General features: G+C 41.7%; 1 protein-coding gene across 1 annotated transcript in view; it reads left to right on the top strand.

Moving 5' to 3' along the window:
• LOC122801633 (SUN domain-containing protein 2-like) overlaps positions 1–26,473 on the top strand; it is an 874,347-nt gene that overhangs the window by 121,420 nt on the left and 726,454 nt on the right. Inside the window, exon 2 of the mRNA XM_044071146.1 lies at positions 1,527–1,661. Coding sequence (XP_043927081.1) covers positions 1,543–1,661 — 119 coding nt within the window. The 5' untranslated portion in view covers positions 1,527–1,542. The remainder of the gene's footprint in view (positions 1–1,526; positions 1,662–26,473) is intronic.

Raw genomic sequence — 26,473 nt, 5'->3', positions numbered from 1 at the left:
TCCCTTTCAATGCCCATCCAACCACGGGGAGGACATGCAGACTCCACACAGAAGGCACTCCCTGCACTCCAGCTGAGAATTGAACGGGAAAACCTCTTGCTGTGAGGATTCACATACAGTGTGTGTTGACAGTGACCCTTCTTCCTGATCAGTTTTGTGACAGAGTACTCTTACTTTCTCAGGAAAAAAAAACTCATGTATACAGTTTGTCAAATCCTGAATACTTTCTTTTTACATCATGAATATATGCTAATAAATTATACCTTGTATTTTACATTTCATTTGGGAAATACTGATCAAAGGAAAGTTTACTGTCCTTTTTGATCTTTCTGGTAATGTAGTTTAGCTTTAGTTTATAATTAGTTGTATTGTGACCGTGCAAGGCAGTCATTTGCATCAGTTTACTTGGACATTCAGACATTGTGCCTAGAGTTCGTCTCTGTAGATTTTTTTTGTAGGCATGAAAAATGTCCCAGGAGTCTCTGTGAAAGCACGTAATCTCACTTTTCCTGAGCATGCTGGTATGTGCGTGAAGGTTTTGGTTTTCAGTAATGTCTTGTGTTTGTTTTTAACTGCTGTTATGTTTTTCTTATCTTATATCTGATTAGTTTCTACTATATCGTAATGCTTTGTGACTCCTTTTATATGCAGCTAGTGAATCTGAAACATGCACCCTGCCTTCAGGGTTTTTCTTCACAAGAAAAATTTCAAAGCACGACCTAAGCTGGTACTCTTCATTTTGTGTTAGTACCTGTTACTGCTGCAGTGCTTGGCTAAGTCCCTTTGCAGTTAATTATTTACAGTACCTTTGTCTCCATCCCTATCATTTAGTTGCTTAGATGAGGGTAGAGGGTTCTTTCTTGCTGACCATTTTCCTTTGATGGCTCTGCTTTTGAAATTTAAAGGAGTGACTAGGGGAGTTTAAGAACAGGAGATTTGTTTTAGTATCTCTGACATTCAATTGATATTGCCAGTAGAAGTCCTTGATTAACATTTTTACTGGGGCTGTCAGATTGCTTGACGGTGGTGTGGATCCCTGTCTATCTGCAGCTTCTAGAGCAGACTCTGTGGTACATAACTTGGTGATGCAGTCAGCATATGACTAAATGTAGAATACTGCACATTATTATGTTGTGCCATTGTTATTTGTATTGAAAATTAAGGTGGCATTCTTGCAAAGTGATGATAAAGGCTAGCTCCAGCCTTTGCATCCCCACTCTTGATGGTGGCTTTCCTGCTGGCTGTATCTCTGGCACTTGGTGTGTTTGAGCCTTTACCTCTTGCATCCTACCACTGGAGTTAACCCTGTTTCCATAAAATGTGCTAGCGATGGTAGCAGACAGAATAAGCAACATTGAAGTTTTCATATATTTTTTAATGAGTATGGATGAAAACAGCCACAAAAGTGTTCCTTACTGTTCACATGTAATGAAGTAAGTGTTTTGGTTGTCTGTTTATTAGTTGTGACTAACCTCATTTAGTTTGCTTAAAGTTGCTTACTTTTCTCATTCTGAATTTCTTTGCAGGTCATCTGATTGAAAAATGTCCCGACGTAGTCAGCGTTTGGTTACCACAGGTTACTATGATGATGACAAGGCTAGTACAAGCAGTAGTGCTTCATTAACAGGAACTGCTTTATCATACAAGGAGAGCCCCTTCAGGTATAGCTTTTCTTTATATTTTGGAGAAACCTAATGCTGGTTCTGAAATATCCTTTGTAGTAAATTTGTAGTTGAAAGGACAGAAATACTGCATTTTATTCTAAATCTAAATTCATTTTTTGCTCTTCTGTCTTGCATGGAGTTTTTTTCCATACATAAATTTAAAAATAAGTGTACATTTGCATGTGTGTACCCTGCGACCTTGAATTTGAAATGGTTCACATTGTTAAAGGAATGTGTTTTAAAATGTTATCTGAGCCAGAGTATTACAATGTTTCGTCACTAGGCTACTCACATTGCTTAGCATTTATCACCAGTTTGCCTGAGTCATCAGTTGCTTATCACCACTCTGCCTGTCGTCACCCACTTGTATGAACGTCCCATTTGGTGAAAAAAAAAATAGATAACATGAAGAAGGAGCACCATAGATGTCTGAGTTAACTGATGTGTGCTTGGTGGTGGTGGTTGTTGTGTCTTTCAGCTTTTCCCGGTTAGGGGTCGCCACAGCGGAACTCCGATCCGCTAATGATTGGCAGTAGATTTTTACGTGCAGAGTTGCCGGCCCTAACGCACAACCTTCAACGAAGGTATGCCCATTCACACATGTCTCCACACACAAGACGCTCTAGCTGAGAATCTTACAGGACAACGTCTTATTGTAATGCATTAAGAAAGCAAAATCTACAACTCTAAGTCAGCAAATCAGATTATTTGAGAAATGTGCATTGAAGTAATGTAAACTAACAAAATACTCTAGACATTTATTACTTCTGGATAAACATTTTGGCAGTATAATAGTAAATATTTACTTCACATTGCAGACACAACCCATTAACAAAAAGCCTGCACTGAAAGTCCTGTTCAGAAATCGGACTATGCAGTTACTCCATCCTATTCAAATGAATGGAAGGCACTAAGTGACAAATGTAAATTTAAAGATTAATGTAGTGAATATGTGAGGGCCTCCTGTTCAGTTAATTAAATAACTGAACTGTAGGATTAGAAAATGGGTTAATCTGACAACCTCATATTTCACACTTGTGTAGGTGGGTGTGTACATGCGTGCACGCACTCACTCTTTGTATGCATACATTAGATTGTTTCAGAAATCAGGCACACCTTTATGCTTGACTAATTTTAGTAAATTGTTGCTTCAGTTAAGCCCTATTCTTCCCTTCAGTCCCAGTCATCAGATCTTTCAAGCTAGTCCCACACCAACCCACTTGTTTCTCTTCTGGGGCAAATGCCAGCACATTCATTCCCATTCTGCATGAGAGCACTATAGCCCATATGTTCCCTGGGTGGGTGATAGCTTGTATGCTCATTTATGGTTTTGTGGAGCTGAGAGTGGGTAGTTGTCGGGCATTCTTATGATTTCCACTTCCTCTTTGACATAGCTGGTAGCATCCAGTTAAGCTGGTTCCTAGGAGGTCTTACAAGCTTGCTTGTTCAAACAGCTAGGTAGGTATGTTTTCCTGGCTGTGCATGTGGTATATATTACACTGACCTGATAGCTGCCACCAGCAGTTCTTCAGCATTCTTGTTGAAATCACTGATACTGTGGGTTGCATAGCCTCTGTCCCCACCAGGACAGGTTAACTGGTATTTACTGCCAACTCCCACACCTTTGCATCAGTGCATCCAGCACCTGGGCTTGTTAATCAGATCTAGTTTGTCTGGATCATACTTAGGTTCATAGATTTGTACTAGGCTAACTACTATTGGGGCCTTTAAGTGTAGCCATGCCTCCCAAATGTATCCTGCACGTTTTTTTAGACTTGGAGGTTATTTTAAAGAGGTATATGTATGCCAGGATATGATTACAGACGGTCTGTGTTCATTAGAGACATAGATGTCAAACCTGCAGTGAATTTCCAATTCACCATCTACTGGCCCAGGTTATGCTTGAATAAGATTAGGGAAGAACTCTGTTTCACATAGATAGGAAGCCTACTCCAGAGGAGGGAAATTTTTTTGAGACGCACCTGTCCCTCCAGCATGTCATATTTATGTCACAAGCAAAGTTCAAGTCCATAGGTCGAGTAGTTCTGATGCTATTGATGTTTGCAGATGTGCAAAAGGTCCATTAGAGTTGACTCAGTGTATGCCGGGCACAGATTACCTCCATTAGTCTTTAGGAAACTTGAGTATAGAGAGAGGGCTTTGAGGTGATCTACACAGGACGTATAGTTTACACCCTGTATTCTTTTTGTGATGAACCTTTGTGGATGTTCAATAGCTACATGTGCCTGATCAGGTATATACTGAAGTGGGCATTGTACTTTATGATGGGTCTTAGTGGTGAATACAGAGGAGCGATTATCTCCTTGGACCTAGATTCTGTGGCCTTTTCATTACAAGTCGTGCAACAGAGAATGATTTCCTTACTACCTTGGACACATGTTAGTCGAAAGCCAAGTTACTTTCCACATATGTCCCCAGATCCCTGACTATTGAGCCCACTCTTGGAGGGGGGGGTTGTTATCAGTGAGGTAGTTTCTTAGAGTGGCTGACTTCCAAAGTGTACTGTTATGCATTTCTAGGCACTCAGTTTTAAGCTGTGGCTTTGGCAGTCATTTTGTCTGTTAGTCTTTCTTGTAGGATGTTGGTGTCTTCACAAGATTCTATGACTGCTCAAAGTTTGCAGTCTTCTGCAGACTTAGTCAGAGACCTTTGACATTGGCTTTTACTTCTGAACAGTAAATGCCAAAAAGGAGCAGGCCCAGCACAGAGCCCAGAGGGACTCCAATAGTAACCCACCTCTTTGTGGAGGTGGCCTCCCCTAGCCTAACCTTCTGGGTCATGTCTGTGAGCCAGCTGGCTGTCCAGTGGGTTAACGTCCGTTCCCTTAGTTTGTTTACAGTGCCTGAATGGGGTATTTTATCAGATGCCTTAGCTAGGTCAAGGTAGCCATTATGCACTCTTTTGCCCTCATCCATTTCCCTGTAGAATTTTTCAAAGAAGTCCACCAGGCCAACTAGGCATGATCTAGCTTTGATGAAGCCCAAGTGGGTTTGAGCTAGTGTTTGAAGGTTTCCTGTGTCATTATTAATCATATCTGTGATATTTTCCATGTCTCGTCATATGACACTAGACAGCCTTATGGGTCTGTAGTTCCAAGGTCCATTGATGGACCACCCTTTGTGCAGTGGGATGACTTCTGAAGTCCTCTATTCATGTGGCAGCCTGTCTGGAAGCTATGGTTAAATAGTAGCTCCAGGGGTCCAGATAGGTCATGCTTCACACTGTTTTGGAGGTATCATGAAATATCATGGCTCATTGATATGGTGTTGGCCTTTAGCATCTGCTCACTGTTGATAGTTGGGGGATTATATTTGATGTTATTACTTGGAGTGGGGGGGGGGGAGTAAAATTGGAGCTGAATTTGTCAGCCAGCAGATTTGTTATATCTTCTGGTTACATAAGTGGTTCCATTAACCGGTCTGTGCACTGTGTCCGAGGGTGATCTGTAGCTTGCAAGGATATGATATGGATTTTATTTATGGTGATTTGGACATGGAGAAGCTCAAGCACATTATCCTGTTTGAACAACCTGGAGGTTTATTTGTTTTTTTTTATGTATATCAATCGAGACAGCACCACCTTTATTCTCTGTCTGTGCAATAGCTTGTCTGAATGTGTGAAAGGCGTTGTATTCTTGTGCCAGGGTGCCCTACGCAGCTTCAAATCATGTTTCAATAACTGCACAGACGTCTGCATTCTCCAAGGTGAGGTGAGCTTGGGGGGAGTTTCATTGTTTAGGTTCCTAGCTTTGAGAAGTAATACCCTTAGATTTCCTTGGGTTAATAAGTTATTTTTGGCCCACTCATGGTGAAGAAGCTCTCTGCTGCCCCTTTTCAGTGTGCTTGCACACAATACACGTGGTCTACTTGTATCAGTCACAGCTCAGCCCCCCCAGCAACTGTAACATTGCCAAATAAAACGTTTGCTATGGTCCAGTTTCTCCCTACAGTTATTGCAAGATGATAACACTTTTTAATAAGGATATCCACCAAAAAAGTCCTGCATAGGTGACTGGATGTTTACAGTTCTTGTCAGCAAATTTGGTACTTTTACTGGTTATTTTTGTTTAAACATGGCTTTGGTCGGCGTGCACACTTACAAGGGCACCCCCAGGCAACTATAGCTTCATCTCTCGCCAGTAGGTGGCTCATCTAACAATATACTTGCTATATCCTGCCCCAAGTAAATCTGCCTCCCCATTAGAATTCCTGTAAAGTAAGGCTAGTACCGTTTACTTTATGTATTTTGTCCCCAGATATATTTGCCTTCCTTTGTCGATTTGCTTACACACCAAGGCCCTAAAAGTAGTGTTTCTGCAACTATCTGCTTTATACTCCTTACCTTTCTGCCGCTACCTCTTCCTTGCTTTCACTTACCTTACAGCTCCAAGGTTTCCACTTCTCATACTGATTTTTTTCTTTAGACTTTTCTCTTAGGGAGGCCTGCCCACTCTGTTTGCTCTTGCTATGCTTGGGCTCATTGCACTCCTCTACCCCACCCCATGCATCACCTGGACTTGTACAAACACTGACCACTTCCCTTAACATTCACCCTCCCTCTGCCAGTCGCACCTCAATTAACCATTACACTATTTGTAACTCATCCCTCCCCTCACACAACTTTATTACAACTGTCCTTAATCGCTCTATTCCATCCACACTACACCAACAACCCTTTGTCCCTACATCTTCTTTATCACACCATCCAGCTAACCTAACATTTAAGAGAGACTACACCCCATGCTATTTCTCTTGCCCACTCTCTCTATCCTACTGCTGTCTGTGTACTAACATCCTACACTCACCTACAGATACATGTCCATAGCCCCACACTTTATTATACTAATACCATCCCTCACTCTCCTACCTTGCCATCTCCTCCCAACTGTACAATCACACACATATTGCATACTTCCACTTTAAACGTGTAGATGTTAACAATACCACTAACCACTTCAGCAAACACCTTCACATACTGTCTAAACTGTCACACAAACATGCATGTGTATCATCACAGATTCTTTGTAGTGGTGATATACACCCCAGTCCTGGGCCACATAATGTACAACATACCATCATGCCTACCATTCCACCCCTTCTTCACATTAAAACTTCAGGCCCTCTCATTCTTAACATGAAACTTAGGGGCCTAGTTAACAAAATCAGACTTTTCATGCAGTCATTGCACAATACTCACCAGACATTCTTGTAGCAACAGAAATTGGCTAAAACCCCATAGAAGAGACCCAGACATACTCTCTCAAGGTTATTGTGTACACAGGTTAGACGCTCTCAGGAAGAAGAGAGGCAGGGTTGCAATCTTCTACAAGGATAACCTAAGCATACATCAACAAAGTAGAGAAACCACCAGGGCAAGCAGATAAAACATTTATTAAAACAGCAACATTACAAAATAAAAGTGCACACTAAGTGCTTGAGTGTATCCCTTCATCAGAAAATGCACAGTTAAAAACAAACATCATATTTAAATTGCAATCAACCAGTGAAATTCAATATTGAAAAATGGATGATTAGGCTGGGAGCAGATAAAAGCCCCAGGATTAAATGGGATGGTTCCTTTAAAACCAGCTTTAAAGAGAAGGAGAATTCAATATTTTAATCTATCAGCTCGGACTGGTGGTTTCTCTGCTTTCTGTTGATATTTGGTTTTGGAAGTTTGTGGCAGAAACATTTGGTGGAAGGTTTTCAGTTTTTTTCTTTTAAAACCTAAGCATAGACTACCTACCCATCAACATACCCTTATGATAACTCTGAAGTCTAGTAACATGGCTCAGAATCAACCCAAAGAAAAATATTTCCATGATAGCCACTTGCACACCTCCCAACAATACTCCCACTGCCACTGAGGAACTCGTAGCCTGGACAGCCTCAACTTACACCCACAAAACCATTATCACAAGTGACTTCAACTTAGACTGGATCACTTGCACTGGTGATAACCCTTCCACCTTCATAAATCTACATGGTATTTCCCAAACAATCCAGTTTCCGACTCATAAACCTAGCAAAAGGGAATCTAAGTGACCATAGACCTACCTACTTAATCTGTCGTCAGCTCAGCCTACCCGGCAGGACCATAGTTTACAGTCGTATAAAATACCAAAAAGTTCTCCAGTGAAGCATTCTTGGACATGCCCAGTAAATGTAACTGGACACCACTCCATGTCCAACTCGACCAGGCTGTAACATACTTCATTGACACATTTCTAGCTATTCTAAATAGCTTGGCACCAACTCGTACATGTAGTGTTAAAAATAAGAGATTGCCTTGGATACAAAAAGAAACAATTAGATTTTAAAAACTAAGGGACAAAACCTGATTTCAGTACCAGAAAACAAAAGACAATAAAAAAACTCAACTAGACAAAAAATATTCTACATCTATGCAAAGCAGATATGAAAAGAATCCCAAAACATTCTGGAAGGCAATTGACTCCCTATCCGCCCAGGTAAATTCTGGAAGGCAATTAACTCCCTATCAGGTAAAGCCACAACCCCAGAACCAGCAACCAATAACCAAAAGTGTGAATATTGCCTCACAAATCAATGCCTACTACATAAACACCATCCTGTTGGTTACAGGGAACAATTCCACCCCACCGTCTCTTCCACCAATTTGGAAACTAACAACTCTTTTAATTTCATACCGGTCCCAACAAACACCATAAGAAAACTGCTGAAAAAACTGAATCCTTGTTCCGTAGCAGCTGACTAACTCCCCAACGAGTACCTCAAACTTTAGCTGATGCCCGTCTCCATTCTGGTAAATAAGTTTTAGCAGAACAACATGTCGCAAAATTATGGAACATTTCCTATCACCCCTCTACATAAAGGAGGAACATCAACAAAATTAAACAGACTCATAACCATCCTTGCCCCAGTGTCAAAATTCTGGTAAAATGTGTACATGCTCAAGTATTAAAATACCTGCTGTCTCACAACCTTATCTCTCCCTGCCAACTCAGTTTCAGATTGAAACACACCAGCACCATAGCCCTAGTTAATTTCTGTAACACCATTAATCAACTCAGAAATTCAAAACCATCAAGTAGCATCAGTCTTCCTAGACATGTCAAATGTGTTTGACACCATCTCCCATCAGAAACTATCAGGTACTTCCCTATTATATCGATGAAAGTTTAGCTTGTTGAAATACCAAACATCGACAGCTAAATTCCGAGATGACAAAACTGTGAATGGCCGCCTTGGCCAATCTTTTTCCCATGGAAAAAAAATTTGCTTGGCCGATGGACACCACAAAACCATTTAAACCCTAATTAAGTGGGGGCTTCACCTCCCACACCCCTCCTAATTAAATGTAGAGTGCTCTCGGAGCTAGTATATCGGGGGGAAAAGCAAATATTTTCCCTGAGAAAAAATTTGCTTAGGTGGCCATTCGCCGTTTTGCCGTTTCGGAGTTTAGCTGTTGATGCCTGGCATTTTGACAAGCTAACCTTTTGCCTGTATAATAGGGAACCTCTCTGACTTCCCTCTTCTGGTTCCTAAACTGTCTTTCTGATAGACAACAACCACTACGATGGAAATCTGAACTCTCACGACTTCTGCCTATCTCAGTCGAAGTCCTACAAGGATCCATACTAGGGCCCCTTCTTTTCGCCGTCTTCTCTAATGGTCTAGCCTCATCCATAAAACACACTAAAGTAGTTCATTATGCGGAAGATTCAACTTTAATCTGCTAAGCAAGATACCTTACCAGATCTGCAAATAGTAGCCCAATAAGCTTTTAATGATATAGAAACACATTTAAGCAAATCGCAACTAATCCTCAACCCCAAAAAGACACAGTTAATGCTATTTGAGTAGCAAACCATCACAGACTACCCCTCCTTTCACCATTCTGTCGGCAAACAACATAGGCGTCCCAACCAGTTGAGCATACAATACTCCTTGGCGTGACAATCAACAACAAACTCGGATTTGACCAACACATAGCCATCACAATTAAGAAAGTTCATCTCAGACTTGGCTTACTGTACAGAAGCAAGCCATTCCTGACTTACAATACCAGACGAGCCATATCCAGAACCTTCCTCCTCTCTACGCTTCTATATGCTTTCCCCTCTACCAACTTAAAAAGTTCATACTTAACCAAATTGGAAACTTGCTACAACAAAATGGCGATCTTTGTAGCCAACCTTCTCCACCAAACCCACCATTGATTAGTCTAAATAAATTAAATTATTTCGGGCTATCCAACCTTCCCCATCTCTACCAAGTTAAATTCACCCACAATATCATCTTCCATCCTGACAACTGCCCATCCATCAAGGAACAAACTTGTTGCCTACTTGTGCCTATCTGCAGACAGAAACTTTCTCACAGTAAACAAAGCTAATAACATGGTGAAGCCTTGAACAAACAAGGCGGAACCAGGTCTTACCCCCTGTGTCGGGAAGCTATGAGAATTTGGCACTGGGAGATGGCTTCCAACCACTTTCTTATAGCAACGCACATTCCCAGGAATTCCAACCTTATTGCGGACAATCTGAGCAGGAGAATCCTGATGCCTCACGAATGGTCCCTCAGTCCTGTAATATCGGATCAGATCTTCCGCTGTTGGGGCAGGCCTTGCTGCAACCTGTTTGCTTCCCCTCTAAACAATAAATGCAGAAGCTACTTTGCCCTGATCCCCCCTCAGGGGGGAGTCACTGAGGGATGCTCTGATGCAAGATTGGTCGCCGGGTCTGCTGTATGCCTTTCCCCAGTTTCCCCTCATCCTGAAATTCCTCCAGAAAGCTCAAAGGTTGAGAAGCAAAGTGATCCTCATTGCCCCTTATTGGCCCTGTCAGGTCTGAATCCCTTTCCTATGGCCTATTCTGAGTCGCAGCCCATGGATCTTAGATCAATCTTCAGGTCTGCTATCTCACCCTCTGGGACGGTTTCATCCCAATCTTTGCAGTCTCAAGCTCACAGCTTGGTTTCTCCTTTTCCGATTATTGCCAGGTTACCTGATATTTCATCTCTTGTCCGTGAGATTCTTCTGGCTTCACACAAACCTTCCACCAGGAAAATTTATTCTAGTAAGTGGACTGGGTTCTATACATGTGCCAAAGATCATGACATGGATCCCTTCTCCATGCCTATTCAGAAGATCATACAGTACCCGACTACCCTATTACATGCAGCTCCAGCATCGACAATTACTGTGCATTTAGTGGCTATCACAAATTTTCACAATGGATTTGATGATAATTCTCTTAAGTCACACCGACTGTGCAAAACCTTCTTGAAGGAGTATTAAATGTTAAACCTCCTTTCTACCCCCCCTACCCCCGTAGAGCCTTGGGACATGATATTGGTGCTTCGGTCGTTAACGAGCCCTATTGTCGAACCTTCAAATTCATGTGATATGAAATTTTTGTCTTTGAAGACTCTACTTCTGTTTGCTCTTACCTCCGCGAGAAGAGTATCTGAGTTACAGGCCTTGAGTGTCAAGAGACCTTGATTTTTCATAGGGAAAGAGTGTCCTACGTACTGACTCTTCCTGTTTGCCCAAGGTCATTTCTGGGTTTTCAATTAACCAATCTGCTGACCTGCCGGTCTTCCTTCACCATTCAAATAGAGGGGAATATCTTTTACATACCCTCTATGTTCATAGGCAACTTTGTTTCTACTTGGACAGAACTAAATCTTTCAGAAAAAGATAAATTGTTTGTGGCCTTTGCAGGACCCATATTGGGTAGGCCTGTCTCCAAAATAACCTTATCTTCTTGGCTTAGAAATGCCATTACCTTCATCTATCATAAGAACAAAGTGTCTTTACCTTCCAGAATAAAGGCTTATTCGACTATATCTATGGCTACAGTAGCTTTTCACTCCAGAGCCTCTATGGATGATATCTGTGCAGCAGCCACTTGGGCAAGACCTCATACCTTTAGCACTCAGCACAAATTGAATTTGTCCCCTCCAGGGGACGAGCATCTTTTGGTGCTATGGTGCTCAGGAATGTCCTTCTGTAGGGCCACCCAGGACTCTAGTAGCTGGGGACTAGGTCCTGACAGTAAGGAATGAATAAAGATTTGCAACATCAGGTAAAGAAGTTATATCTTATCATAACGTTCCATCTGTGTTGTAGATCTTTATTCATTCATTAATTCCTGCCCTCCTTCCCCTGCCTGGACTCCTGGTGGACTTTAGGATTTCCTTAGTTAAATATTTGCTCGGACAGACTCTCCTACTGTCACTTTTATTACTTCTGTACTATAGGGGCGGGCAAACTCTATCTGAAAATATTATGGGAGGGGCATTATGGGTGGTAGGTCTTAGCTGAGAGCTTTTGGCTGGCGTGAGCATGGTAACGGCCGTGTCTGTTCCAAGGACGGAGCCAAAGTCCTAACAGTAATGAATGAATGAAGATCTACAACACGGATGGAACATTATGGTATGATATAACTTTTCTTTTTCTCCAAAGTCGAGGAGAGTGCTAACCTACACGGATGTAGAAAGAACTTCTGTACATTGTCTATCTTGACAAGTCACATGTATTTGGAGATTTAATTTAGGAAACATCAGGACAGAAGATGGGGGCATGATTGTGGATACCTTTTCTAAGACTGTCCAAGGGAAAGTAACCAGATTTACTCATACATGTGGATAAGCATGCAGTCACAACATGGTGGATGCAGGGTAGTGTCTCCTTAGAACAGTACTGAGATGTGCATGAATCAGGCTTCAGATGTTGCCTGATGATAAAAGGTCAGCTATCTGATGCCTTCCTGGATGGGGATCCCCTGAGTGTTTTCCCTCCTCATGGGTAGTTTTCATATGCCTGGAAGAACAGTGGATGACATGGAGTCTGTAATCACCTTTCCTCTACTAACTCCAAAGTGTGACATGAGATAAATGAAATGTTATAGACCATTTGGGGGGGGGGACAAAACAAAAAAGGGCTTTTCCAAAAAGAAAAAAAGGCATGAAGTAGTGAAAGGGAACATGGGAGGCAGCAAGGTGAAGTGAGTAGAGTGTTTCCCTAACCAAGAAATCCCTGGAACCACTAGCGAGTCCTCCTTCCTCTTTCTGTCTTCCCCTTGACAGTAACACATGCCAGCTGCTCCTTTTATGAGACTGTGCCCCCCCCCTCCGCCACCACACACACATTTTCTCAAATCTGAAACTTGACATTAAAAATAGTGAAATGGGAGCTAGATCATGGAGAGCATACCTGTAGGCCAAGAAAATAAGAATTTGTATTCCCCAGTTATTTTGGTACCAAAGCAGGACAGCCCATGGAGATCTGGAGACATAATGGAGTTTATGCAAGCTGAACAAATTGCTGGAAGTGCAAAAACACTACATGCTTTTTCCAGTCCATCAGGATAGCAGATGCCTTCTCTGGTTAAAATTGAAGGTAGGGAGGTAGAACCATTTCCAGTTTTTCTCTCTTCCCTTCAGGTACTCTAACACACCCAGTATCTTAAGATACTGGTCCCTGGTGCTCCCTCTGAGGAAAGCTTTACTTTAAGACATTAGGAAACTCCAGTTTGTAAACTGAAACTACTTAATCCTGACTGAAAACATCCACCTGCAAAACTTTCATCCTCTTCCCTGATCAGTGTCTACTCAAGTTTCCAAAGAACCGCTAACTCTTGGGGGGGGGGTGTTTAAAAAAAAAAAGTTCCAAATATGTAACTCTCCCTCCCTTTAAGTGCCTTTCTGTCATCTGTCCACACCTTTACAAGTATTACAAACTGGACATTCATTCTAGGACCAGAGCAGGATTTGCCAAAGCTTTTCTGCCGGGCATCCTGAACAGTAATTGTATTTTTGCCACCACCCCCCTCAGCCTAAAGCGCTGGGAATCATCCCCCTCTATAGGAAATAATGCCATAGTGATCTAATGAAGAATGTAGCACAATTTTGTATAGAGAACTTGGTGATGTAATGATGGAGATAGTAGAATTTTATATAGATAACTTACCATAAAGGTAGGTTTACATATCACTGTTGCAGTACCGTCTCCCTCCCGGTTATTTCTTTAAAGAGGTTCACGGGAACTAGGTTGGGGTCCCCCTTTCTTTTCTGCTTTATTTCATTCCTTCCCCACATCCTCCTTTGTTTTTAGGCAGAAGATTGCATGCCTCAGGCTAAGGAATGAGGTGAATGCTCTTACTCCAGGCCATCTTTTGCCTTGCTGTTTTTTTTTTTCCTATACCCTAAGAATGTTACTTATTAGTCCCAGAGTGTTCCCCCTACCTATTCCTTGTCCTGGTGCTACCTAGCTAGGGCATTGCTTTTGACAGAGTTCTGCTTTTGGAAAAAAAAGCTGTAAAATAGCATAGGCATATGTCCCTGTTATACCAGCATGCTCAGGTGCGCTCTTGGGCAAACATATGCGCCACACAGGGTGAAGTAAGCTGAGGTCTTGAAGACCGACCAGACAGACAGTTGTACCTTGCAGTGAATTCCCATTAGCCCAGAATAATGTGGCAGTGTGATCTGTTTGAACATATACCATTATGGGAATTAACCTACACAACTGTACTCGCTGGCATCTATTCCAGATTTTCATACTGGCATTCTAATTGCTTTCTCAACCTCAGTACGAGTTAACAAAGCCTTTTCTGTAAGACTTAGAATCAGAGATTCGATTCCCTCTGACAGTGTCTGGTTCATTTCAGAGAAGCTCGCTAAACTGTTCTTTGCAGACCTACTTTTCTTGCTGGCCTTCAGCAAAACAGATTTTTGAGTTGCAGACCTTATTGGGCAAACTCCAACCCCCTTAATCATGTCCTCCACAAAGAAGAGAGTGTGGTGCTGAGGTCCAACCTGTCATTCATGCCTAAATGTAGGCGTGAAGGCCAACCTAAACAGACCTTTTATCCATCAGTACTTTTTCCCTTCATATGACAGGAAAGTGGAATGTCTTCTGCACTATACATTGCACAGACATTGGTGCTGCTTCTGTGGAACATATATTTGTTCTGAGAGTGACCTGCCATTTATATATACCCCATAAAGAAGAGTGCTTAATTTGTCCAGAGTAGCACATTTCAAGATGATTGTCAGGCTGCATCAAATTGTTCTTCATGGAAGGAATATTTCTACCTTTGTACATCACCTCTTTCCACTACGGCCTTGGACACTTTCACAGCTTTTCTGTAAAGGATTATATTTAGGTAGCAAATATCTAGCCAACAGTGAGCCCATTTGCTGAACACTACAAAACTAGATCACCTCCAGAGCAGGATCATACTTTCTGACTGCCACTGTCAGATGGATGTTTTGAAGACGGAGGCCACTGCAAAAGGCCTGTCAGGGATTCTGCCCTACAGATTATCCAAGATGGACCTCCTCTTACCAGATACAGAAGTTCTACACTTACTATAATGGTATATCTATAAGATGTGCATCCCTTTGGTAACCCATTTGAACCCTGTCACCCCCCCCCCTTTCCAAGCCTGGGGCATGTAGGCTACTCTCTGTTTTTGCAGGGCTTTACTCTCTGTGGTTTGACAAACTTTTGCATGGCTGACTTTGCTGCTTGTCTTTCCTTCTTTATTTAGGTTGCATGTCTAGGAAGGTGTGTGTTCATGTCCCCTCCCCCAAAACAAAAAAGGAAGTTTTGAAGAGAGGTGTGATGAGATTGGGAAAGAAGTCAGGCAGTCTGAAAAGCTCAGAATTCCAAGTTGCCTCTTGCATATAGTTCTGCAGATCAGTGAAGTTTTGCTTGAGGCTTGAAAATCTAGCATTATGCTCTTTTTTTTGAGCTGTAGAGTTAGGAAGAATTTTAGTTCATAGAGGGAGGATTTTTTAAGTCTTAGTCTTGGGTATTAGTAAGATTAACAGAACATTCAGTAGTCTGAAACATTTGTAGCTCTCTAGTTTTCAAACTGTCTCAAACGTATCTGTTCTTGGTTTCTCTCTCTAACGTTGTGTGTTAGTGTAACAGGAAGGAAGGAAACAGCAGCTCGAACTGAAAAAACAGTATGTAATACTTGTCATTGCTTACTAGCAGAGCATGCTGTGTAAAAGTAGTGCTGCCATACATTCAAGCGAATTTTCATGTTCTGAATTTTGTCTCGCTTTTCACCTCATTTTTTTGCTGTCTTGCCTAATATTTCCTGTTGCTAAAGATTTTAAATTTGGAACAAGTTGCAGTACTGTTTTTTTTTTTTCTAGTGTCATTCTGAAAAGTAAACACACTGGCTTTTCTGTTATTGGTGCATATCCTTTTTCAGGCCTCTGGGCTTTTCGCCCAGTTTACATACCACTGTTCATGTCGTGCACAGTTCAGGAGCTTGTGATGTATTGTTGACGCATTCTTGCTGGTAACTGCATTTTTTTCTTTCTTTTAGCTGAGCTTAGGAAGGTGATGGTTGCAGAAATAGTGCAAGCAGTCCTTTCCTAATTTTGGCAGAAAGATTGTGTTTGCAGCCCCTTATAGGTTCACGGGTGGCTGCTAGGTTTTCTGGTCTTTGGTGACATGGTAAAGCTTTGCCATTTAACCTAGTGGAATTGAATGCATCAGCCATCCAAATCAAGGAGAGCTACTCTACGTACCTGAGGGGTAAAATTGTGGTTACTCATCCACTCGGAGCATGGATTTACAGGCAACTGTAATGTCACTTTATGTGCAGAGTAAGCCTGTTACAAAGAATAAGAATACATTGTATTAGATGTTTATCTTGTCAGCAGGTCCTATTAATGCAGCAATGAAAGGTGAGATTTTTGATGTGCATATTAATTGTCACTAGTTTTGTGGGGAGAAAAAGATGCAAAAGGATGGTATCTTGCATAACCTAGAAGGTCACAGATCCCCACAAAATGGCCTGTATGAGATGAGTTGGGTCTTTCGGCTTTTTCCCGGTTAGGGGTCGCCACAGCGGAACTGCGGTCCACTAATGATTGCTAGTTGATTTTTACGTGCCGAGTTACCAGCCCTGACACACAACCTTAAACGAAGGTACACCCATTCACGCATGTCTGTACGCAGAAGATGCTGTAGCTGAGAATCGAACTGGACAGCGTCTTACTGTGAAGCGACAACGCTACCGCAGTGCCACCACCGCGCTCTGCCTGTATGAGATGAGTATAATGTGTAAATCATAGAATTATTCTGCATAAACTCTAAACTTGAGGTTTCAGTTCCACTCAATTTAATTAGTTCAATAGCTACTTTTCAGACAGAGCATTCAGAATTCAATCTGGTAACCACACTACAGATCAAGGCAGGATTTTCATAACTCTGCTGTTTATTAAACAAGAATTACTAACCCTCAATGTTTGTTAAACTAGAAATGTGACTTTGATACACACCAGAAACTGTCCAGAAGTAAACCTCTTATAGTAAAAGCTGTGAACAGTGAAACGGTGGGCACAGGAGACCACTACGGATACTACAGACTATGTAGACTGTACCCAACGTTTACGTTCCACATAGCTATACCCACTTGACTTTAAGCCTTCTGTTCCATCTCTACGTAGCTAACCCCAGTAGCCAGAAGAGATACTGACAAACATCTTATTACCAAGGTCAGAATATGCACCATCTGTAACACCACTCAACTCTAATTGTAACAAAAAAACACAAGTGACCTTTTGTGCAGTAATTTTGTGACATTCCCCAAGTTCAACTATGTGGGTTCTATCAGTTTCTCCGTTAGCTGTTCTGTGAGTAAAAAAAGAAGTTAATGTTTAGCAGGGTGACTTTGTTGATATCATCTGTATAAGGAGTGGTGTCAAAGGCCTTAGACAAATCCATATAAGTAATATGAATGTATTATTCATCATCCAGAGTCTTGGTAACCATTTCAGAGAAATCGACTCGTTTGAGCAGATGTGATCTGCGTTTTAGGAAATCCAAATGGATTTAGATCTGGAGACTGTGGGTCACTTCTATGTTTTTGAGTTCAATAAATTTTCTTTCTATTCTTTAAATTCAAAACGCAGTAAAACCAAGAAAGTTGTAGAAGCAAGTAAACACCTCTGGTAGATCCACTAAAACACTTTGAGCGCTTTTGTCAGCATTCACCTCACGACTTCAGAATACAATCTTAACCAAACTGTCGCAGGCATAAATCCACTAATTTCAAACACCTGAACCATTCGTTATACATCTTAGCCACGGCTCTAAGGGAGTTAAAGCCACAGTTAGCAAAAATCCTGTTCCCTCTGACAGGGAACCTAGATAGGTGGGATAAAAAAATTTATACCTCTGCTACTCTTGCTATTAGATCTATTGGTTGTCTTTTTCATATGCTGAAGTACCAGCAGCACACCTTGGAGGCTATTAAGTCTAGGATAGCAGGTGTGCCTCTTGGCAGAAAGTAAGGATATGCAGGATTTGCTGAAGTCTGCCAGTCTTGTCAATAAGAATTCTTTACATTGTGGTTTTGACATTCTAGAAGCCTCCTGCAAGGCTACAGCTACTGGATCTGTTATCAGAAGGCACGCTTGGCTCAGGGAACAACCCCTACCAGAGCCTGTCAAGGCTAAGCTTTTAGATGCACCTTTGCGTAAGGACAATCTTTTGGCAGCAAAGCAGAGGAAGTGCTCAAGAAGTTGGAGGATAAGGCCCAAGTCTATGCAAACTGTTAAGGATTTTCTGCAAGTTCAACCTCTTCGCTTTAGCAGGAATTACCCTTCTAAGAGTTGGATGTTTCCTGATACCAACAGACAAACGTTATAGGTCTAGGGGTTACAAATCTTCTAGTGGGCAGGTGGTTACCCCTCATAGGTCTAAGAATTGGCAGGCTTCCACTTCCAAGGTGGGAAGTTCTAAGCCTGCATCTCAATCTAAACACTCTCACTGACGTTATCCAACTTTTGATTGTTCTTGCCTGCCTGGAGAGTCCTTTAGAGGGAAGGTTGGCCCTTTTTGCAAATGTCTGGGCCACTATCACGGACGACAAATGGTACTTAGAACTGTATCCCAAGGGCATAAGTTTTCTTTCCATACCTTTTCAGTTCCCAAAGGATTCCTGAACGCTGCTCCAAACCAAAGGTCAGAAGTAGAAAAGCAAGTTTTGTCTTTTTTATCTGGGAGCAATAGAATCAGTTCCTGCTCAGCAGGTAGGCCAGGGTTTCTATTCCAGACTTTTCCTAGTACCAAAAATAAGAAGGCACCTGGTGTCCTGTCCTAGATCTATCCATTCTGAACTCTTTCTTGGCAATTCCAAAGTTCAAAATGTTACTCTGCATCAGTTGCTACCAATGTTAAAAAAAAAAATTCCTGGCTGGTAACCTTGGATCTCAAAGAAGCTCATCTGCACATCCCTGTCAGGGAAAGTTGCAGGCAATACCTTCATTTCAGGGTGGGCAAGCAACATTATCAATTCTCTGCACTCCCCTTAGTGAAAACTCTGGGAGCAGTAGATAAGCCGAAGTGCCTGGCTCCAGTCATTGCTTTTTGCAGGCAGAAGAAAATTCAGATTTATCCATACTTGGACGACTGTTTAATTCAAGCAAATTCTCAGGAACAGATGTTAAAGGATCTGGAATTTGTAAAGACTCTTCTCTCTTTCCTTGGTAAAAATGGTGCCATCCAAGGAGATATAACATTCCTGGGAGCGAGTCTGAACACAGCCGCCCAGATGATATATCTCACCCAGGAGAAGCAGACAACTCTTTCAGTTTACTTCAAGGACTTGGCAAGCCTGTCGCAGCTCCCTGCAAGGAAATACCTGCAAGCTGTGGGATACATGGCATTCTCATGATTCCATATGCAAGACTGCATATGAGGAAATTGCAGTGGTACCTCAAGAACATTTGGTGTCGCACACACAACCTGGATATGATGATTCCTCTGCTTCCATCTCTTCAGACAGAGTTTCTATGGTGGGCAACAGCCAGTCTACAAAGGTCATGCCTTTTCGCCCACCTCCTGCCACTAAAGTTCTTACCACAGACGCATCGGACTACACCTGGGGAGCTCATCTGAATGGCAGATGCATACCGGGACGTTGGAATGCCCAGCAAATGCACCTGCACATAATCTAAAGGAGTTGATAGCAGTTCAGCAGGCCTTACTAGCTTTCAAGCATCTTTTTTCTCCAGGAACCCTGCTCGTCAGAACAGACAACACCACAGTCGTGTGGTACATCAACAAGCAAGGTGGGACGCATTCTTAACCCTTGTGCAAGCAGAGCATGACTCTGGTCCATAGCAGCATCCCTGGGCCTGCATCACATAGCTCAGCTTCTTCCAAGAAGGCTCAGTGTTTTGGCAGACCAGTTGAGCAGACAAACCCTGGATCCTCGAGTGGCAACTGAACAGAGCAGTCTTTTACAGCATCATTCAACATTGGGGCACACCTCCGGTGGATCTTTTCTCCTCCCCAGACAACCATCTTCTACCTCTTTTTTGCACCAGACAGTATTACAGCAGAGCCTGGAAAGTGGATGCTCTGTCTTTCCCTTGGACGCTGCCTTCCCTCCTCTTCTTCCCAGAGTATTATTGAAGATCAGGGACAAACAACCAAGGACTACTCTCTTGGCTCCTGACTGGCCCAGACAGCAGTGGTATCCACTGCTTTGCAGTCTCTCCCAATTTCCTCCTTGGCATCTTCCTCTGAAGCCAGATCTTTTAGTTCAGGAAGGAGCAAACATTCTACATCCTCCTCTTCAGTCTCTCCATTTAGCAGCATGACTCAGTGTATGCCTCGATACCTTTTTTCTTCCCTTTCCCAGCAGGTGGTTGCCATGCTGAGGTAGGCCAGGAGGCCTAGCACTAGGAAGTGCTGTGCTGGCAAATGGGAAAGATTCTCTCATTGGATGCATGCTAGAGGGAAATCTTCTCAGCCTACCCTTTGATCCTGTAATACCTGGCTGGTTTGCATCAGGGTGGTCTTTCTTTTTCCTCTATCAAGATCCATGCTTCAGCCATTTCTGCTCATTGTTCTTTTGAGCAACCCATTTTCTCTCATACCCTGATGAAAACGTTTCTCAGAGGTGCTTGCAACTTGAAACCTCCCAGAAGGGTGCCTACTCCAGCCTGGGATCTTAATTATGTTCTGGAGAAACTCACTCTTCCTCCTTTTGAGCCAGCTGCCACTGAGGATTTAAAGTTTCTCTCTCTTGGAATACTGCCTTCCTCCTGGCTATAACTTTAGCAAGGAGGGTTTCAGAGCTGCAAGCTCTGATGACTGTGTGTTGCCTTTTCTTTTCCATGCAGGTAGGGTCTCTCTGAGAATCAACCCCTCCTTTTATGCCGAAGGTGGTTTCTAACCTGATTTGTAATCGGTCCATACACCTTCCTACCTTCTTTCCTAATCCTCTGAGTAGAGGTGAAAGGATCCTACATTCTCTTGATTTGCGCAGACAGCATAGGTTTTACCTGGAGAAAACTAAAGACCTTTGGAAATCAGCAAAGTTGTTGGTCAGTTTTGCCTCTGGAGCCCAGGGCAAGGCTATTTCTAAGCGAACCATTTCTAAATGGATTGCTCATTGCATTACTTTGTTCTTCCTTTTATGGCAAGGTTCCTCTTCAGGGGGTTAGGACCCACTCAACTAGAGCAGCTTCCACTTCTGCAGCCTTTTTAAGAGGTGTCCCTACTAAAGACATTTTGGAGGCTACCACGTGGTCTGCTGTTCACACTTTCACAAAGCGTTATAATTTGCCTTTGTTTTGATGAGTCAGGGCAGGGTTTGCCACTGCTGTTCTGTAGGGCATTATCTCCAACCCTTGATTCTGTTGGTTCCTCTTCCCTTTTCTCTTGGTTTTGGTAATCAACCCATTAGTTAGGACTGCAACAATGAAACACTATGAACATAGTACAGTTGTGTACACTTACCATAAATTTAGATGTTTTGAGTGTATTCACTGTTGCAGTCCTGGTCCCACCCCCCTCTTTTTGTCCTCTCTTAGTCTCTTTTCCTAAGGTACAGGCTATATTTGATATTTGATATTTGCCAAAGTTGCTTTTGGTTTAAGCCTTGTTTTTTGGGAGCTTCTGACTTTTATGGCAAGAAAGACTGAGGAAGTGACATCAGCTGCCTCCTTTTGTATTGGGTGTCCTTTACAACCGACGGCAGCCAATGTCATATTTACTTACCTTTTGCTGTTCTGGCCAATCGAGGGCTACCGGGGGCTGGATAACCCATTAGTTAGGACTGCAACAGTGAATACACTCTTAACATCTGCATTTATGATAAGTGTACACACCTGTACTTTCTCCAAGCCTCTGGGATGATGTAACCAGTGGAGAGGCCTTGGCTGAAAAGGTTCAGAATAGACTGAGCAAGGCTGTAGCAGGTGGTGGCCAAGATTATCAGGACCCATGCAGATAATGTTTTTAGTTGTTACATGGTGCAGACAGGTCCTGTCCTAGAGTGACTACAGGAGAAGAGAGTAGTTAAGGGTAATGGGATGACCAGTGGTTAAGCAAGGAATGAGATCCTAGATGATGTGCCATAGAGAATAATAGCAATTCCATGATTTTCTTCAGACCAGTAGGGCTCTGGATTGAGTCTGTAGTGTTTGGCCCCTTTAGCGGACTTTAAAATTGCTTGGGATGAATGTGTCTCCTATACTCCCACACAGGGTTGCTGTGGATTAAGCAGCCTTCTGCCTCTTTCTACTGTAAGATAGTGACCCTGATACTGCAGAAGTTCTTCAAGACCCAATTCTCGAAAGTTTTCACTGAGAACTTTCATTGTGCAATAACCTGTGGTCACTGCTTCCAGTCCTGACCGAGATACTACAGGATCTCTGCAACAAGGACAATTCCTGAAAGTTTTCACTGAGAACTTTGTCACTGTGTAGTGTAAACAAGTTTAACATGAATAGCCTTGCTGTGTATTAACTAACTTTAACTAGTCAAATGCGTGCCTTCCCTGTGCTGGAAAGTGACTTTGATATTTCCCCCCAAAGTAATGGTCCTTGCACTCTTAAGGACCACTTATCCCTTCTCCTGACTAATAGATTGCACTGTATATGGCAGTTAGTTTCCCTAGCTTCCTGATTTCTTCATTCGGTAAAAGAAAGAAAACCTGTTCTATCTAGTTTTGTGCTTCCTTGTTAATTGCTTTGTACTGGCTAGAAACTGTTTGGTGACTCTCCTTAACTGACCCGGGAGTTCCCACCCACCTCCTCTTGCTCTACCATTATACTTCCCACATACATGTTTCACCTTTGACACCTCTTCCTTAACCCTCCCAAACCACCTTATTATGATCATATAAGCACTCCTGTTAGAAGTTGGTAAATAGGAAAGTATAATCTAACATTTAGCATAATTCCCAACAACATTTCTCCCTCCCATAATGCTTTGCATCATATCTCTTCATACTCAGACCAGTCCCCAGCAGTACCTATTTTAACTTCTACTGTTCGCAAATAAACCCTCACTATTTCCAGTCTTAACTTCAGTCTCATACCCCCTTCTTTCAAACCCCTCATTTCTCACATTTCAGAAACATGAGAAAATGGTAGCTCAACCTGAGACTGTCCCTTCATAGCAAATACTACCTACCTTTTACCAGCTTTCAGACTCCACTGCCACTAAGTGTCCTACAGCCTTGCAACTTCTTGCTTCATATTTCTATCAATAGCATATCACGTCCTTTACTTAATAGTTCTACTCCTCAGCATATCCTCCTGTTCTGCTCCTACTGAGCCTTTTGTTATCCTAGCATGACTCAGTAGTTCTCAACATCTCTTCAACTCGCTTCCAAACCCCCTATTCTATGTAAACTCTCCACACATTTCACCAAACCTGTTCAGTGATGCACCTCACCTTTATCCCAAACATAAACTGATAAACTCCAGTTTGAGTTAAATCAGATTAAAATTAAGTTGGGGAAAAAACCTCTCCAAAAAACAAGTGTTAGTATTACACCAGTATACTAAAATATTTAGTGGAGGAGACGTTCATCCTAATCTTGGCCCCACCTATCACAGCCAACATCAAGACTGTTCTTTTCCACACACTGTAGTAACCCTACAATGAGCAACCCCAAACCCCGGTAATCTAACTTTTGCTGCCACAAACATTAGAAGTTACATTTAGTCTCCATCTGCCCCATTTCCCATTCCTTCATTGTAGGGCCTACATTCCCTTTTAGGGGTGTAGCTATGATCAAGCTAGTTGGCATTTAAGGAAAAAACAGACACCCTTACTGTCTTGGGGAACTTGAGTTCACCTTCACAAGTGCCAAGTCCCTTTTTAAATTAATAGTATTCGATTTTTATTTTATGTTGTGAGATTGTTTCATAAGATGATTATGGACTGTTATAAATTCTGTTTAGGTTTTGCTTCAGTCCATCATTGAAATTAAGGGAAGTTTGTGTTTGCTTAACAAATTTATTTACACTTCTAACCTCAGACAAGTTCAGTATCTATTCTAGAGTCCAAACAGACTTTAGCCTGTATTAATCTGTAAGCCCATTCAGAACAGTTTCAACCCAAGCAGTCTTTCTTGGTACGGATATTCTGCTAGATGTGAACCCCTTTTTATAAACTTCCTTTGTGCTGATTGAAGCATTTGGGTCCCAGTATTGGTATACATGCAGAAAGTGGCATTGAATTCTGGTTTGGGATGAATGAGAGATGTGCAAGTACACATTGTGCTAACATCTCATATTTTTTAAGTTTAAAATACCAAACCAATCTCCGTGAAGGCCCTTATCGCAGCACGTGTTCAATAAAGGTCAGCTTGTTAATATTCAACCTCACATACTTCTGCATGATGCTGATGTTTTTTTATGTAAGCTTGACTAGAGTACATATCACATTTGGACTGGTTTAAAATTCACACCCAGCTTATTTGCCGAGGAATTGAGTGCAACTGGGAAAAGCTGAAAGAAGAAGATTATTGTTGCATAGAGCCTTTCGCGAAATTATTATTGTACCCATTTTGCAGTCATCAGTATATTTAGAGGTTCCTGTGTTGAGTTGCTGATAAGGATAAAAAATAATGCTGACCTCCGTACCAATCCCTTCTACAATGTTTGCCTAGGATGGCATGTTACCCAGTACAATCATTTGCTGTCCTCTCAATTGCTCACCAGATGTTTTTTGTTACTCATCCTTTATCTTCTCTCCTTAGCTGTATTAACAGTCCTCTCTACATTCTAACATATTTTCATCTCTCACCTAGCCTGTGTACTTTGAGACTCATCTTCTCATGCTGTCCTACCTATAATCTTGGCTCTTTGTCGTAAAAATCAGTATGTCTACTTCAGTATCCTACATTTTTACTGCACCTGCTATTCTGCTATTCCTCCCAATACCCATGTCTTAATCAGTACCAACAAATTTATCCTAATTTCACAGGATACAGGAACACGAGGTACATGACTCATTGCTAAGGATTTGTCTTCATAAAATAAATCTAAACAAATTTCTAGTGAAATAAACCTGTCCTAGTCTTGTGTGTATAGTTAATTCTGTTACAAAAACACTTCAATTTATCATTGAAAACATTACTTTTCTGTAGTTCTGAAACTGTAAATATGTAATGTAAATGTCATGTATGTACATCTAAAGGAGCTTTTCTTTTCTTTCCAGTCCTCTGCTGAAAATGAGCTTTTCCAAGTCGGTCTGTCCCACTCATCAAAGACCGACAAACTGTCCAGTCAGAATTTCACCTAACCATGTAAGGGTTTACACTATATATCTAAACTCTCAAGATTCTTGTTGGGAGATAAGCTTATCAAATGCCTTTGTGAGATCTAAACATAGAGCTACTACAGATGGCCCGCAGTCCACTGCCATGCTAAATTGTGAATGTCCGTAAGACATGATGTAGTGCTGCTTTGAAATAATTTAATTGTTTCAGAATGTCAGTAGTACAGTTCTCAAGTCATTTTCCTATAATAGATGTAAGATTTACTGTAAAGTAAGTTGTTCGTCAGATCCCCAGACCCGCTTTATATATTGGTTCAGTGTGTGCCTACTTCCAGACACAGGGCACTTAACCAGATTTTAGCAGTTTAAGTAACATAGAGGAGATGCTTTTGATTTACTGATGGCTGTAGTAGGGATGCCCTCAGGTCCCATACTGCAGTTAGCTTTCACTTTACCCAAAGCCTTGCATGACTAATGTACCATTTAATATCTGGGTATATCAGAACATCTGGATTTAAACTCTTATTAGGCTCAGGTATGTTAGCTTAATGTCATGTTTTTGTGTGATTATTAAATATTTTGACATTATTTCTAGATGATATATGGTCTTTTCATTGAATATTAGTGTCCCAGTAGTGTTATCAACTCTAATCCCGTCCTATACATATTTAAAGAATGCCTTCTTAGTATCACAATGGTTAACGCATCTTTTTTCATACTACTCCCTTTAATAATAAATGCATGTTTTAAGATCCTGAAATTGGTTCAGCTTCAGTTTGAGTTGAAAATTGCCTATGTACCCTACAAACTGGTTTATTACACCAAGGGGGATTTGCCTTCATCTTGTGCTGCTATATTCGTATATAGTGGACTTTTTCATAGGTGTTTGTATGTACATGATGAACCTTATTCAGCAATGGGTACCAGTGACGGTTTCTTATACACTGAACCAGTCCACAAATTCAAAATTGTGTTTTGGAAGTTTGCTGTAATCACTTGATACAGTAAATGGATTCTAAAGTGGTTTGAGTTTGAAAGAAATGCCTACATGGTGTGATGCACCCAAAGGGAGCTAAAGTTTTGATGTAAAAAAAAAAAAAAATGCTTAAAGGCAGAAAACTCCAATAACAAACCGGCACTTAGCGTAAAAACTGTTTAGTCACCGCTTTCGTCCAACCAGACTTAATCAGAAATACAAAACTTTGTGAAATTCAAACCATGTAAATGCTACCAATAACAAA

The sequence above is a fragment of the Protopterus annectens genome, chromosome 1.part0 (genome assembly GCF_019279795.1).
Source record: "Protopterus annectens isolate FY-2018-M chromosome 1.part0, PAN1.0, whole genome shotgun sequence".
NCBI classification, from domain to species: Eukaryota; Metazoa; Chordata; order Ceratodontiformes; family Protopteridae; genus Protopterus; species Protopterus annectens.
This window is presented reverse-complemented; position numbering and strand designations above follow the sequence as displayed.